The 15,018-nt window shown below is 38.7% G+C and overlaps 1 protein-coding gene across 1 annotated transcript in view; it reads left to right on the top strand.

Annotated features, from left to right (window-relative positions):
- Window positions 1-15,018, top strand: part of TRPM8 (transient receptor potential cation channel subfamily M member 8) — a 171,270-nt gene that overhangs the window by 119,001 nt on the left and 37,251 nt on the right. Inside the window, exons 19-21 of the mRNA XM_087717034.1 lie at window positions 6,689-6,860; window positions 9,982-10,159; window positions 11,338-11,528. Coding sequence (XP_087573160.1) covers window positions 6,689-6,860; window positions 9,982-10,159; window positions 11,338-11,528 — 541 coding nt within the window. The remainder of the gene's footprint in view (window positions 1-6,688; window positions 6,861-9,981; window positions 10,160-11,337; window positions 11,529-15,018) is intronic.

The following is a 15,018-nucleotide window of genomic DNA, read 5'->3' as shown; positions in this document are numbered from 1 at the left end:
ACCACTAATCTGGCTGGGGCTTCCCATCTATATTATATCTGGCGGTTTTTAAGTTTGTCCACTAGGAATGCATAGTCTTTTCTGGATCTCAACATTTTTGGTGGAATTTCCTTCAAAACTAGCACCTCCTGGCCCACAATCTGCAACTTGGTTTTATAGGACTCTTGTAGTATCAGGTTCCTTGTATTCCTCGTAGCAAAGTAGACTACAATATCTCTTGGTAGTTGTTTCTGTCTGGCAATCCATGAATTAAAACGGTATATTTTCTCTATTTGCCAGTCATAGTCCACTCTCGGTTGACCTACTAATTGATCAAAGGCTTCTGAAAGAATCTCCTTCAGTTTTTCTTGATTATTCTCTTTAAGGCCTCTTATTCTCAAAGCAAGTTCCATCTGTCTATATTGTAGCATTGTAATTTCTGCTTTTGTATTATCAACCTTGTTTTGAACTTCTTCAACTTTACTTACTAAATTAACATTAGACTGGTTAATTTCTTCCACTTTATCATCCAATAAAGATACATAGCCAGACAAGCCTTTAAAGGCTTCCACAATATCTTCTCTTATCTCTTGGTTGCAAATCTGGATTAGCTCTTTGATCCCCAAAATTTCCTCCGAGACCTCCTTGAAGGCAGCTGAAACATTTTCCTGTATCTTGAGTTCTAAAGCAACTGCCTGCTCTGTTAAAGCATCTTTTAAGACTCTTTGCAGCATGTCCAGGGTTAACACATCTGCGGCAGGAGCAGGAGGAGGAGGTAATAATGACTGTAATTTATTTGTCGGGACTGGAGAGCTACCAGCACTCTTTGAAGTCAATGTTGTTTTAAATTGTTTTGAGACCATTTCTAACCTTCAATTAAGCTTATCTTCCACCAAATTATTAAGTCCAAATAGACAGCTTATTCCAATTATTACTCTTGTAACTTGTTAATAAGAGAGATTTAACAGAAGGAGTTTTTGTAAAATGGAGCTAAAATTTAAGTATACCTACAGTTGTAGACTCTCTGATATGTGCTCTGCCTGCTTTTTGCTCAGATGTAAATCAAACATTGTGCAGGGGTGGTCGTGAGCCTTTGTTTCTGCAAAAAGCAGAATGAGTCCCTGGCGCGGAGTGTACCGAGCTACAGGGCGGCTCACACCTTCCACACCCCAGAATTATCTCCTGGGGGGGTTAATGGAGCTCTACCCATGCTCAGCAGCTCCCCCCCTTCCTTTTCTCCCGAGGAAAGGGTTATCAAACTGTCAGACAGTTGATATACACTATCCAAACAGTGTAACACAATCTTGGGACTGGAGCTTCTCAGAAGAGCCGCTCTTCAGGCTACACGGAGCCACCGGAAGTAAAAAAAAAAAAAAGTCAAATTCTTACATGAAATATAGAAAAAGGAGTAAAAGACACATGTAGTGATGAATAAGGAGAAGTTTAGTCCATAGGTTGTGAAAGTAATAGTAAACAGAAGAAGAAAACTTGATCTATTCATTTCTACATTTAGGCAAGAAAAATAAAATACACAGGTACAATATATGTGGTACCTTGCTCAATAGTAGTAACTGTGAGAGGGATCTTTGCAGCAGCTGCCAAAAAAGCCAACACAGTTCTAGGCTGTATAAACAGAGGGATAGAATCAAGATCATGTGAAGTTTAGTACCACTTTATAATGCCTTCATAAGGCCACACTTGGAATACTGCATCCAGTTTTGGTCGCCATGATGTAAAAAAGATATTGAGATCTAGAAAGAGTGCAGAGAAGAGCAACAAAGATGATTAGGGGCTGGAGACTAAAACATGAAGAATGGTTGTAGGAACTGGATATGTCTAGTTTAATGAAAAGAAGGACTAGAGGTGATATGAGAGGTGGCGCAGTGGTTAAATGCAGCACTGCAGGCTAATTCAGCTGACTGCTAGATCAGCAGTTCAGCGGTTCAAATCTCACCGGCTCAGGGTTGACTCAGCCTTCCATCCTTCCGAGGTGGGTAAAATGAGGACCCGGATTGTTGTTGGGGGCAATATGCTGACTCTGTAAACCGCTTAGAGAGGGCTGAAAGCCCTATGAAGCGGTATATAAGTCTACTGCTATTGATATTGCTATTGATCTCAGAGGCTGCCACAAAGAAGAGGGAGTCAAACTATTCTCCAAAAAACCTGAGGGTAGGACAAGAAGCAATGGGTGGAAACTAATCAAGGAGAGAAGCAACTTAGGAGAAATTTCCTGACAGTTAGGACAATTAATCAGTGGAACAACTTGCCTCCAGAAGTTGTGAATGCCCCAACAGTGGAAGTCTTTAAAAAGATGTTGGATAGCCATCTGTCTGAAATGGTATAGGGCCTTGATGGCGAACATATGACACACATGCCACAGGTGGCACGCAGAGCCATTTGTTAGGTCATGAACGTGAAGGCCAACCCGCAAGCAATTTAACCACGAAACTCAAAACCCAACTGGGAGCAGAGCCCTGGTTCCGTGACAATCTCGATAGCCTGATCTTCAAGCTCTGCAGTCAGCTCCGATATCTCCCTGTCGAAGGGTCCATTTTCAGACCATAGCCCCCTGAAGGAGGTGAAGTAAGGTGGGACCACCTGGCAGATCGAGGAGAGCCGCATCTCTCCTCCCTGACTGGGAAAGGCCCCTCATCTGACAATGAGGAGCAACAGTAGCCAAAATGGTTGCCATGAAACCAGGGACAACCTGACAATATCCAAGACTGTGCTGGAGATGAAAAAATGAATGGAATGTGAGCTGGGTGAGAAAATACTTTTTCAATACTGCTTCAGATATAGATAAATATTTTTGATGCTAAAAGAAGTATGTGAATCCTTGATAGGTAATAGAAACAGAAAGTTTGTTTAAACACACACAAAAGAAAATAGAAGAGGAATTTGAAGCAAAGAATTCAAAGGAAATGCAAGAAACTTAAAGTTTAGAAGAAGAAGTAAAAGACAAGAATCAATTAGACAATATTAGAGCAAATCACACAAAAAAAAGAGATAAGAGGGACACAGAAGAGAAAGTGTAATACATATAAAAATAAAAAAGAGAAATAAGACTTAAAGAGAGTGGGATAAAAGGCAGACCAAAAAATCATTAAAAATTGGATCCTTAAAAGAGCAAGAAATGATGGATAAGGAGAGAAATGTTAATAGAAGAGAAGTATATTAGTACATATATAAAATAAGTTAGATCAGTAGATGGGTATGTAAAAGTAGATAATTTAATAGCACCATTAACTTGAATGTACTTTAAACAATGTGGGGAATTTAAAATGTTAATGATTGGGGAAGGGGAATTCGTGAGATGTTTTTCAGAAAGAAGAAATAAGATAAATAACTGGAAAAACTGTAAAAAGGTGAAATATAGGGCATACAGTGATGTCAACTATATGTAAAAATTGAATAAGAAATGATAAAGAACTATGTAAAGAGAATAATACTGTTGAAGTTGGAATAGCAAAGCTATGGTTAAACATGATTAATTTCTAAATGTGAATTAATAGTAATTAGTTGAAGACAAAAAGAAAAGGGTGCTTAGTAATGATATGTTAGCTTAAATGAATTAATGGAAAAAGATAAAGGGTTATTTAAAAGAGATGGATTTTGATAAAAGTGGGAAAACTAGAGTATATGGAAACTATGATTATAAATATGATGTATAAGATGTGACCTGGTCAACATTCTGCCCATAAAGTATGTATGATGGAAAAAAGAAAAAAAATGTAAAAAAATATGAAAGTCCACATGCTAACCACTACACTATCCATCCACTGTATACATGATCGATCTCTCTCTCTCTCACTCACTCACACACAAACACACACACAAGATACACATATCCAAAGAAAGACAGCAGGAAATGTTCAGTTAACTATCAATGAAGATCAGCGACTTTCCTATGAAGCTTTGGAAAATTTTGGTAATAAGAAGCTGTTAACTTTAATTAATTAATTTGCATATTGTTCATATCTGTGTTCCTCTAGGACCGTGATGGCAAACCTATGGCACGCGTGCCACAGGTGGCACGCAGAGCCATTTGTTAGGGCTTCCACTCCACGGAGGGCTGCGATGGCTTGGCAACCTCATCTGTAGACGAGAGCGGTAGCATGGGGGGATTTCGGAACTGGGATTCCTGAGGCAAAGGCAGAGAGAGGGGATCACAGTGTTTAAATTGTTTCTGATAGCTCCGCACGGGTATTGGTCCAGCAGGAATCGTTGGCTGACAGGAAGTCCTGGTGACAGAGGAAGAGGGCAGAGGGGGCGGCATACTCCAGGGAGGCAGGCCGGGCAGAGGGCCACCCCTAGCAACACCGATTGCAGCACCTTCTGGTGCATCTGCTGGAGCTGCTACAGCTGGACCAGGTGCTGTTCCTGAAGACTCAGGAATCCCCTGGTCCTGCCGCCACCACTAGCCACCAAGCTGGTAGCATAACTGCCTAAAACAGGCAGAGGGACTACTGGAACCTGAGGCATGGACACCCAGCAGAGGCAGCAATGCCAACAGCATTGTAGGGGGCAGCAGATAATGCCCGGGTATTGCCCCATACAGACCCCACATTGGGAACATTGAGCCAGGAAACAGGTCTCCGATGGCATTGGCTGGCCAAGGCGCGGGCCTTCGCAGGCCACAATAATGACAAAGTCTGTACGCTGGGCAGGGTGGTTGCAAGGCTTGGGACCCAGAGCAAGCCAGCACGGCCACCCCACGGAGAGGAGTGGTTGCCTTTGTTGCCTCCGAAGGTGGTGGGTAGAGGTGGGTGCAGCTGCTGGGGGTGTAAGTGGAAGGCGCTGGGTCCAAAACAGCTGTTATATTCCTCCCTGGGCTCTGTCTCCCAGGCAGACAGAACGAGAGCCCAGGGCCAAGCCCATCAGCCACAACCACCACTTCCAAGAACAGACTGCTCAGTTCGTTCTCAGTGCAGTCCAGGAGACAGTGAAGAGCCATGGGAGGGGGCAGGGGGAGGCTGTTTTCGCCCTCCCCAGGCTCCTAGAAAGCCTCTGGAGCCTGGGGAGGGCGAAAAACAGGTCCATCGAGGACCAAAACCAGGGTGAGGGGAGATGTGCACACATGCGCATGGGGGGTTGTGCACATAGAATTATGGGTGTGGCACACCTGCGTATGACCCCCCCCCCACTGCATTCCCCCCACTTTTAGCATGCAATGGCAAAAAGATTAGCCATCACTGCTCTAGAAGCTCAAGGCAGAGTGGTCTGTCTATGAGAGCAATAATAAAAATATTTGAATGTTTTCAGTGTTGATATTAATAATTGATTTGTAGGTAGAAATTTAAGCTATTAAATAATTTATGTCCTGCTCAGTGAATGAATGGAAATTAAAACACCCCAGCTTCCCATTTCAAATACATCCAGTGTGTTCACATCATCATCTCTCTAGATGCTTGGTTCCATTTTCTTACTGTTAGAAAATCTTCATTAATATTTAATTAATGATCCAACTTTCTGCAGTCAGTGAATGATGAAGAATTGTTTTTTTCTTTTAACATCCTTTTTGAAGAGTGCTTGATATTCTCTCCTTAGTTTTCTTTTCTCAAAACTAAACATTCCCATTTTAGGTTGTGCTCTCCAGATCATGCTTCCGGTTTTCTGAATCTTTCTTTAAATGTTGTACCAAGAGATGCAATATTCAAGTTTAGGTCTTACCAACATAGAAGAAAATAAGGCAATTATAAGGCAATTTCCACTGATTGGAAACTATATTTCTAATTATATGTATGAAAAACAGAGTCCCTGAAGGATTTTGAATCAAGGATAGAGGAAATTAGAACCATCTATCCCATCTTGTCTGAAAGAAAAGCTATAGTGAATTTTCTTGATGTGCTCTGGTTTCAGTGTTTATGCGTTCTGAATAAAATTCCAAGTTTCAAGTCATTTTGCATCATTGTCCGCCCATAACAACCCTTCTTCATCTTCTGGAAGTAAAGAATGGATCTTACTAAACTGACCCAGTGTTAATTATTGCTGAGAATACTTAGTCTGTGGTATTAATGTGTTCTTGGGAGAAGGCCTGGCTGCTAATAAATTGCATAAATCGGAAACATCTTGTCTTATCAAAAGTGCTCCATAGCTCGTCTCTAAGTGCCAACAATTTGTGTTGATTAGAAAATTCAAATTATTTTAAAGCACATTCTTGTTATATAGCTTATAGGTAGTTCTCAACTTTGAACCTTTAGTTTAATGATTGTTCAATTATGATAGTACTGAAAAAAGTGATTTATGACTGGTTCTTGCACTTACCATCACAGTATCCTCATAGTCACATGATAAAAATTGAGCACTGGCAACTACCTTTTTTTCCTGATGTTTGCAATGTCTCGGGGTCATTTGATTGCCATTTGCAACCTTCCAGAGGGCTTCCAACAAGTAAAGTCCACGGGGGAAACCAGATTTGCATAATGAATATATGATTTGCTTAACAACTGTGGCAAAAATATCATAAAATTGGGCATAGCCCATTCAGTAACCACATCACTGGTGACAGAAGGTCTGGTTCCAATTGTGATCATAAGTTGAGGACTACCTGTATTTAGTCCATTTCTAGTTTGATTGCAGAGTATAAATATTGACTTCATAATGAATAGTGTACTTGTCCACTTTTGACATTTTCCCCCTTAGCCTAAAAACAATTTGAAGACTTTTGGCAAAGATCTCATGATATTTCTGTTTATATTTCCTTTTGCAGATGATAGATGTCTTTTTCTTCTTGTTCCTCTTTGCGGTGTGGATGGTGGCTTTTGGTGTAGCCAGACAAGGGATCCTACGAAAAAATGAACAGCGTTGGGAATGGATATTCCGATCAGTCATCTATGAGCCTTATCTTGCAATGTTTGGTCATTATCCTTCTGATATTGATGGTATCTATTGAAATATAGTACTAATCAGTAAGGGATTGATATAGTTGGGAAACAGATACATATATATTTCCTTTTGTCATTGTGGTTTGCTTGAAGGGGGAGGGGTAGAACTGAGGGTTCATTTTATTTCTCTCTGAAAAATTCTAATTATGTTTGATGTTAGTTTTGAATTATGGAAAGCTAGAATGAAAATGATTTTAATAAATGTATAATTCAGAAAGGCCTTTCATACTAGATTTAAATCAGTTTGCTACCGGTTCAATGGGCGTGGCTAGGGGGCCATGTAACTGAGTGGGCATGGCCAATGTAACATCACTCATGCCCACTCAGTTGCATCCCCCCCCCACCTAGCCAGGCATACAGGAAAAGGTAGGGAAATATTTAGGATTTTTCCCTATCTATCCCTACCCTCTCTTCACTAGTCACCCCTGTTTCCCTGCTTTCTCCCCCACCCCCAATGCCTCTTTGGTTGCTTACCTTCCATGGTGGCTGGTCCAGTCCGGAAGGCAAGCTGATTGGAGTTTTCGGGGGGCCCGGCCAGCCATCACTGCTGGGAAGCGGTTGGCTGGCAAAGAAGCCTCCCATCCACTGCCTCTTTGCATATCGGCTCTCAAAGAGGCTGGCGGCTGGCCGCAGGCCTCTGAAAAGTCCTCCAGTCGGTGAAAAAGTGGCTTCCATCACTGCCATCTTCTTCGCGCATGCACATCCCATTGCCTTGCAAGTCCAAGCAAACAGGCAGGGTGAGCAACCGGCGACAGGGGGACTGATTCAGGAGCATTGCCAGCCAGCCATCACTACCAGTTCACCGAACTGGGCAAAATTTCTGCCACCAGTTTGGGTAAACCAGTGTGAACTGACTGATTTAGATGCTAGTGTTACTGACAGAAAAAATGCCAAATTACACTATTGGGTTGCTTGCCTTTGCTTTTTATGAGACTTTAGGACTTCTACTCAATTTTTATTCTTTTTGACTGAAAAAATAAGTTTTGTTTGACTCCTGGTCACTATATATGTCATTGCTAATGAATAAGTTGTTCCTGATCTATGCTCTGCTACATAGTGAAATAGATAGAGTAAGCAAAAAATTCTCCATTCAAATTAGTGCTCAGGATACTGCTGTTCTTTTTTGTACCCTTCTTTTTTCTGAGTGAAGAGATTCAGCTATCTTGTCACTTCCATCATTAGGAAAACTATAGAATGGCCAAAGCAAAGTTGCCTAGATAGTTGTGACAGATGCGACAGAGGGAAAAGGGAATGCTGGGGAATAATCATGGACCTAGAGCTGTGATGGTGAACCTATGCCATGTGTGCCATGGAGCCAAATCTGCCAGCACATGAGCTGTCACTCCAGCATGTATACACGTGCCGGCCAGCTAATTTTTGGACTTCCAGAGGGCTCTGGGAGGCTGTTTTCACCCTCCCCTGGGTTCAGGAAAGCCTCTGGAGCCTGGGGATGGTGAAAAATAGGCCCAATGGGCCAACCAGAAGTTCAGAAATGATCCATTCCCAGCTTCTAGAGGGCTCTGGTTGGCCTATTGGGCCCATTTTTCACCCTCCCCAGGCTTCAGGAAAGTTTCCAGGGGAAGAGGTCATGGGGGGGTTGCATGCGCATGAGCAGTTGAGCAGGGCACATTGTATTGTGGGTGTGGGTCATGCACGCGCGTGATCGTGCATGCACATATAATTTTGGCACGCCTTTAACAAAAAGGTTCGCTATCACTGACCTAGAGCATGATACAGGATTGAGAAAATGATACTCTGCACAAAGGAGTTTCATTGCCTTCTGTCTTCCCCTCTGAAAACAGCAGCTCAAATTCCTCTAAAACAGAACACCTGCAAGGGCATGTACCCTTGATCTTGGTTGCCTACAGCTTGGTTGCCTAGTTAATATAGACATGATTAAGAAAGAGCTGTGTTGGCAAGCACTCCATAATTTTCTTCTTGGAAAATTAACAAGAGATTAAAGTAACATTGTTTATACTAGAGAATAAATAAAATTTATCCAAAAAACCAAACTCTCCTCTTCTGATTGATAATGTTTCTGTTAGATCTGCCCCAGGTAGATCCCACAGGAAAGAAAGACCCTCAAATTTACTAAAGGATACTAGTTGCAGCACAGTCAGGCTAGAACTGAATCCCACATGAAAAAGTTACAAATTGTTCACCTTATATTCCCCTCTTCCTATCATCTTGAGCCAATGAAGTGCCACATAATGTTTTGAGAAGCATTGAGATATTTGGGGTTGTCCGCAATCCACTCTCAGGGTGTATGGCCTTGAGTGATGGCACAAACCGATTCCTTGTGTCTCTGGTCTTCATTATACTGTCTTCCCCATTCCCTACTTCTCATCATATCCCTATACATGTTTATTCTCCATTTGTTCACCCCATGGCCCTCTCCAGCTAGCCTTTGATGGCAGGATGCCAGTGAGATGCCAAATAAAGATGGCTGATCTGACAGTTTCTTGCAGAAATAAGGATCCCAATATAAACTGTTATACCACTTTGCTGCAAATTCCATTTCTTTTTAAAGTGGTGTGATGATATAATGACACATGTACAAAAGGGGCTGGGCATATATTATGATAGCATGCTAACTCATTTAACCACTCTTTGGTTGAATATGGAGATTTATTTGTTATATTTTCATCCTGCCTTTATTACTTTATAAGTAACTCAAGGCAGTGAGCATGCCCAATGTTTCTCCCTCCTATTTTCCTCATAACTGCAACTCTGTGAAGTGAATTGAATTGAAAGAGAGTGACTGCTCAAAGTCATCCAGCCAACTTTCATGCCCAAGGCAGGGCTAGAATTCACTGACTCCTGGTTTCTGAATTAAATTCTTAATTGTTTATTATTTTTTCACTTTTCTTATCATGAGTATTTTATTATATTTGCAGTTTTTCCTATATGTTTTAATAGCATTGTATTTTGTTGTAACCCTCAGGAATCTGAATGATTTGGTGCAATACAAATTTAATGTTTATCATTATTATTATTATTATTGCTGCTTTTCTGATACTAAAATCATGTATTACCAATAAATCAATAACTTTGTATCCAAATATATCAGTTCTTCTGATAATTTAATATTGTTTTTTATTTCTTCCTTTTATAATAGCGACTACATATGATTTTGATAGCTGTACCTTCCTTGGAAATGAATCCAAGCCTCTGTGTGTAGAAGTGGATTCCAACAACCTCCCTCGTTTCCCTGAGTGGATTACTATTCCATTAGTGTGCATCTACATGCTGTCCACCAATATCCTCTTAGTTAATTTATTAATAGCCATGTTTGGGTATGTATCAGGTTGGAGTGCTCCCCACTTCCAAAAGTCAGCGTTGCTGGCTTTTAAAGTCTTTTCTCAAGCTGAGTTCCACTGCTCTTTTATTTATTAATTTGTTTATTTGTAAGTGAATAAGCTAATTCTAGTTTATTATAACTAGTTCATTCTAATCAGCTGCAAGTTTTGGCTGATATGGGAAGCATAATTTCAAATCATATTATTACATTCATCTTTTTGCTGCTTAGTAATATTAGGACATAAATGGATCAATAGCAATACAGTAATTTTAATTAAGAGCCGAGGTGGCGCAGTGGTTAAATTCAGCACTGCAGTTCAGCAGTTTGGCTGTTCAAATCCCACCAGGCTCAAGGTTGACTCAGCCTTCCATCCTTCCGAGGTGGGTAAAATGAGGACCCAGATTGTTGTTGGGGGCAATATGCTGACTCTGTAAACCGCTTAGAGAGGGCTGAAAGCCCTATGAAGTGGTATATAAGCCTAACTATTGCTATTGCTATTGAATTAATAAAGTAGTATCAAAAGTATCAAATTTCAAAATAAATCAGTCCATTTTAAAATACAGTATTTACTTGCCTCTCTCTTGTACTTTGCACAGAGGTATCAAATTAAACAAGAAGAAACATAATATAATTACATTTTTAAAAATCCTAAAAAATTAATATGAACAGGAAAACTTACTTTTAGCTTCTGATGTTTCCCTGGAAAGAATAATATAACTGAAACAAATGCAACAAAATTTTACAGTCCTGATGAAATATTATTAAGGCTTGCATTTGATATAGTAGGAAATTTATTGTTAGTAAGTGGAGTACTTCTATGCAAATTAAATGTGAACTTCAATATGCAATATACATAAAATATATGGAAATGGAGTTTGTATATGAATTGTATATGAAATACATAAAGCATTTTCTTGTTTCTGTTTTGTATTAATAAAACAATAATAATCATTTATTAAACTTGAATGTTGCCCAACTCCCAACAACTCTGAGTGACTCATATCAAACAAAAATTAAATAATATCAACAAAATATGGCAAGTGACTAGATGGAAAGAAACAAATAGTCTTATTTTTCTTTGTCAAAGACTTAAATAAAAATTAGAACATTAAAGCAGTTTTTTTTTAAAGAAAAGATTACGGAACTAATTTTATGTGTTAATATTTCATTTAGATATACTGTTGGATCAGTTCAGGAGAATAATGATCAAGTATGGAAGTTCCAGCGCTACTTCTTGGTTCAAGAGTACTGTAGCCGATTAGCTATACCATTTCCATTTGTCATCTTTGCCTATATCTACATGGTGATGAGGAAACTTTTAAAATGCTGTTGTAAAAATGAATATAGAGATTCATCCACTTGCTGTAAGTTATTTTCATCAGATACTAAATGGTAGAAGGGGAAGCAAAATAAGATTTATTTTATTAAAGAAAAATAAAAAGATTTATCAGATTATTGTTGTTATATTGGTATACTTTTGTTATAATATATTTGAAAACAATATACTTTTTAAAAAATTATATATGTGCATATATAGCACATACATGCATACATCTGCCTTGTCTTGTGAAAAAACTAAGTATCTTAATGAAGTGGTTTGAGATCACCCAGCACTTCTTAAACTGGATTTGTACATAACATATTGGCTCCTTCATAAAGCTACTATGTGGAAATCAGAGCTCACCCTTTGTTCAGATATTTTCTTTGGTCTAAGGCACTGTAAGAATTCTAGCTCCTCTGCAGTAGTATAATTGAATGAATGCCCTTTGGAACCTCACTCACAAGGATTTATTTATTCATAAGAAAGACAAAGATTGGAGATATATACACTGGATGTTGGATCTCTAAATTATTTTCAAAATTTATCTCATTTTTAGTTGCCACCATTATCACATTACTAAAGCAGTATTTGTGGTTTGAATATATATTGATCTGTAGAACGTTAATATGCAGATAGTATTGTATCAGTTTCCTTTCTTCAATTTTGGATGATTTCAGGTAACAATTCTATATTCAGCTATTTTTGCTAAATGATATGGCATGGCATGGCATGGTTTCCTATCAATGTATGGCATGACAGCTCACATATCACAAGGGTTAGGGTCTCATTTTATACAATCTGGAGCTCTAGGAGAAGTAACTCTCACTAGTTACCCAACTCAGGGAAACAACAGTCAAAACCAGCAGGAGAACCACTTTTTTCTACTCTATATGGCATAACTATTGTAGCCACTCATTCATAATGTACTCATTGACATCAGTACAACTGAGAATGTCAATGAATCTATTCAGTCATTAGAATACATAATTGTCACAACCTGCTTGGTTTGATTTGTTTATCAGCAAATTTGTCTTATTCTGGCATGGTGCCATTCTATACAAGGTATAGAATATACAAGGTATAGAATGTATAGTCTTGTATAGAATGGTGCCAGATCCCAAAGTACTCCATCTTTTCAACTTTGACTTTTCTCCCATTCCCTGTTGATAAGCCTGATACATTCTTTCTCATGAATATCTACATAGATTTAGAAACTACAACCATGATAACCTCATCAGTGTATACAGATATTATAATAGAGTAGCAGAAAAGCACATAGCAACAAGAATGCTGTACTTAGTGTTCTTTATTAATGGGATACATATTCTGTCATTATGTGATTAACATTATTGGTGATGAATTTTGTGGGAGAATTACTTCATTACCCATTCAAATCAATTAAATGTAGTTCTGAGGATTCCCTCCCTCCAAAAAGTGTTTCTCTTAAACTGCTGTTTCCAGGAATCAACAGTTTATTTGATTAATTTTGTCCTGTGTCTTGATGACCGCTCAGTTTCTACTTTGACAAACGTTTTTTGTCATTCAGAAAAGAAGAAAATACTAACAACATTTAATATTTATAATTTATTGCATGATATCTGCAGGGGAGCAGACAAGAGGGCAAATGGCAAAACAAGCATCATATAGAAGAAGGAGTAGCAGCATCTGGGGTGGAATTAAAAGAGAGATCAGCTAGAATCCCTAGATAACAACTAGCAGAGTAAACCCAATCTCCCATGAATTCCATTGACCCTTATCTAACTGTAAGCAGGTGTTAACCGTTAGTTGAGAGGATTTCTAAGCATAGGCACTTTTAATCAATAAATCAGGTAAATTGGGCCTTCATTTGTGGACCTGGTCTTTTGCACCTGACACATCATGATGCAAAGTCTCCTCTTTTTATATGTTGTGATATACAATATATCACATACATAATACAGAGCTTGCATTGTGATATCACATTTTTTGCCTTTAAAAAATAACTACTGAATTCTCCAGCTACCTCTCCTTATTAACAGCAATCATGTCAAGCCAAGGAAATTGTGATCCAAGACGGTTCAAATGAATACAGGTTTATTGCATGCTAACACTGTACAAGAATCTGAACTACTAACTGTTAAGACAACTTGGTGGTAGATAAGGGTCAACGGAATTCAAAGTGGGCTGCTGCACTTAGATCTCTTGTAGGCATGAAGGGACTCAAGGCTAATGATACTCTTGATTCCTCCCTTGGGCTAAGCCTGGTGATCCTCTACAAATTACTTTGCTAAGCCTAACAATTTAATAATAAATTATACAATTATAAGATTTGTAAAGGGCTATTTGATTAAGACAAGAATCCAAGTCTTAAAGTTTCCCCCAACAGATGACTGTCTAGCCTCCAAATGAACATATGCAGTGAAGAAGAGCCCACCACCTCACCTATTTAGTGTTTATATTGTTGAAGTGCTTTTCAAACATCCAGTTGGAATCTGCCTTCCTGTAACACTGTATGTTAACAGTATCAAATATATCAAATACAACACTTTCTAAGTAACACTCAGAATATGAACAAATTAGTTCATATTCAAAAATAGTGTTTGATGATATAGTTATACCTGCTATCATAGAAATAGGCTTGTATGACACCTGATCAACATTATGAGTGTCTCAGTCAGTGTGTTAACAAGTTCAATTTTAACAGGGTGCTGGAATTCTTAGCTAATGCACTTATGAAGCAAAGCTTCATATGCCTATTGACCTCAACAATCTGGGTCTTCATTTTACTGACCTTGGAAGGCTGGAAGCCTGAATCATCTTTGAGAACTGTCAGGATCAAACTCCTGGCTGTGGTAGTTTGCCTGTGATAATGCATTCTATCCATTGTGCCCCAGGGTTCCTTATGCATATGTTCATTTTCCTAAATGTAAAATATAAAGATGCCTTCAAATTGAGTATAACTTATAGACATAACCATACAGTTTTCATGACAGTGTTATAGCCACGCTTTTTTCATGTTTACCATACGTGTTATATTTAAAACTATTCATGGATTATAATACTGAACTACTAGTCAGCCAAACATTAAGACTAATGGAAGTTCAGCAAAGGTACAACTCACACCCATTGAATTGCACAATTTCAAAAGAAGAAATAGCAACACTTATTATTTATTTAAAGAAAATGCTTTTCCAAAACTGGAACAGATGGAAGCTAATCAATGAAAATATGTGCACTAATGAAAAATGCAAAATAATATTTTTTTTAAAAAAAATGAAGTTTGGCTAAACAAAATGGCTGAATCATTAAAGAGAACAGGAATGTCAATATGATTATCAAAAGAGTATCCATCTCAGTATATCTAGTGTACTGTCCATAATGAAAACAGAATAATATAAATGAACTATATGGGAAGGGGCTGTATTTGTATTTATATGTGGGTAAAGCTGTGTTAAGGATGTAGTCCTTTGGATACATAGGAATGTGAACACCTTGATTTAGCTGTGTGTGTGTGTGTGTGTGTGTGTGTGTGTGTGTGTGTGCTGTACAGTGTA

The sequence above is a fragment of the Thamnophis sirtalis genome, unplaced genomic scaffold (genome assembly GCF_051295495.1).
Source record: "Thamnophis sirtalis isolate CommonGarterSnake01/CBP01778 unplaced genomic scaffold, rThaSir2_p1.2 scaffold_5, whole genome shotgun sequence".
Classification (NCBI taxonomy): domain Eukaryota; kingdom Metazoa; phylum Chordata; class Lepidosauria; order Squamata; family Natricidae; genus Thamnophis; species Thamnophis sirtalis.
This window is presented reverse-complemented; position numbering and strand designations above follow the sequence as displayed.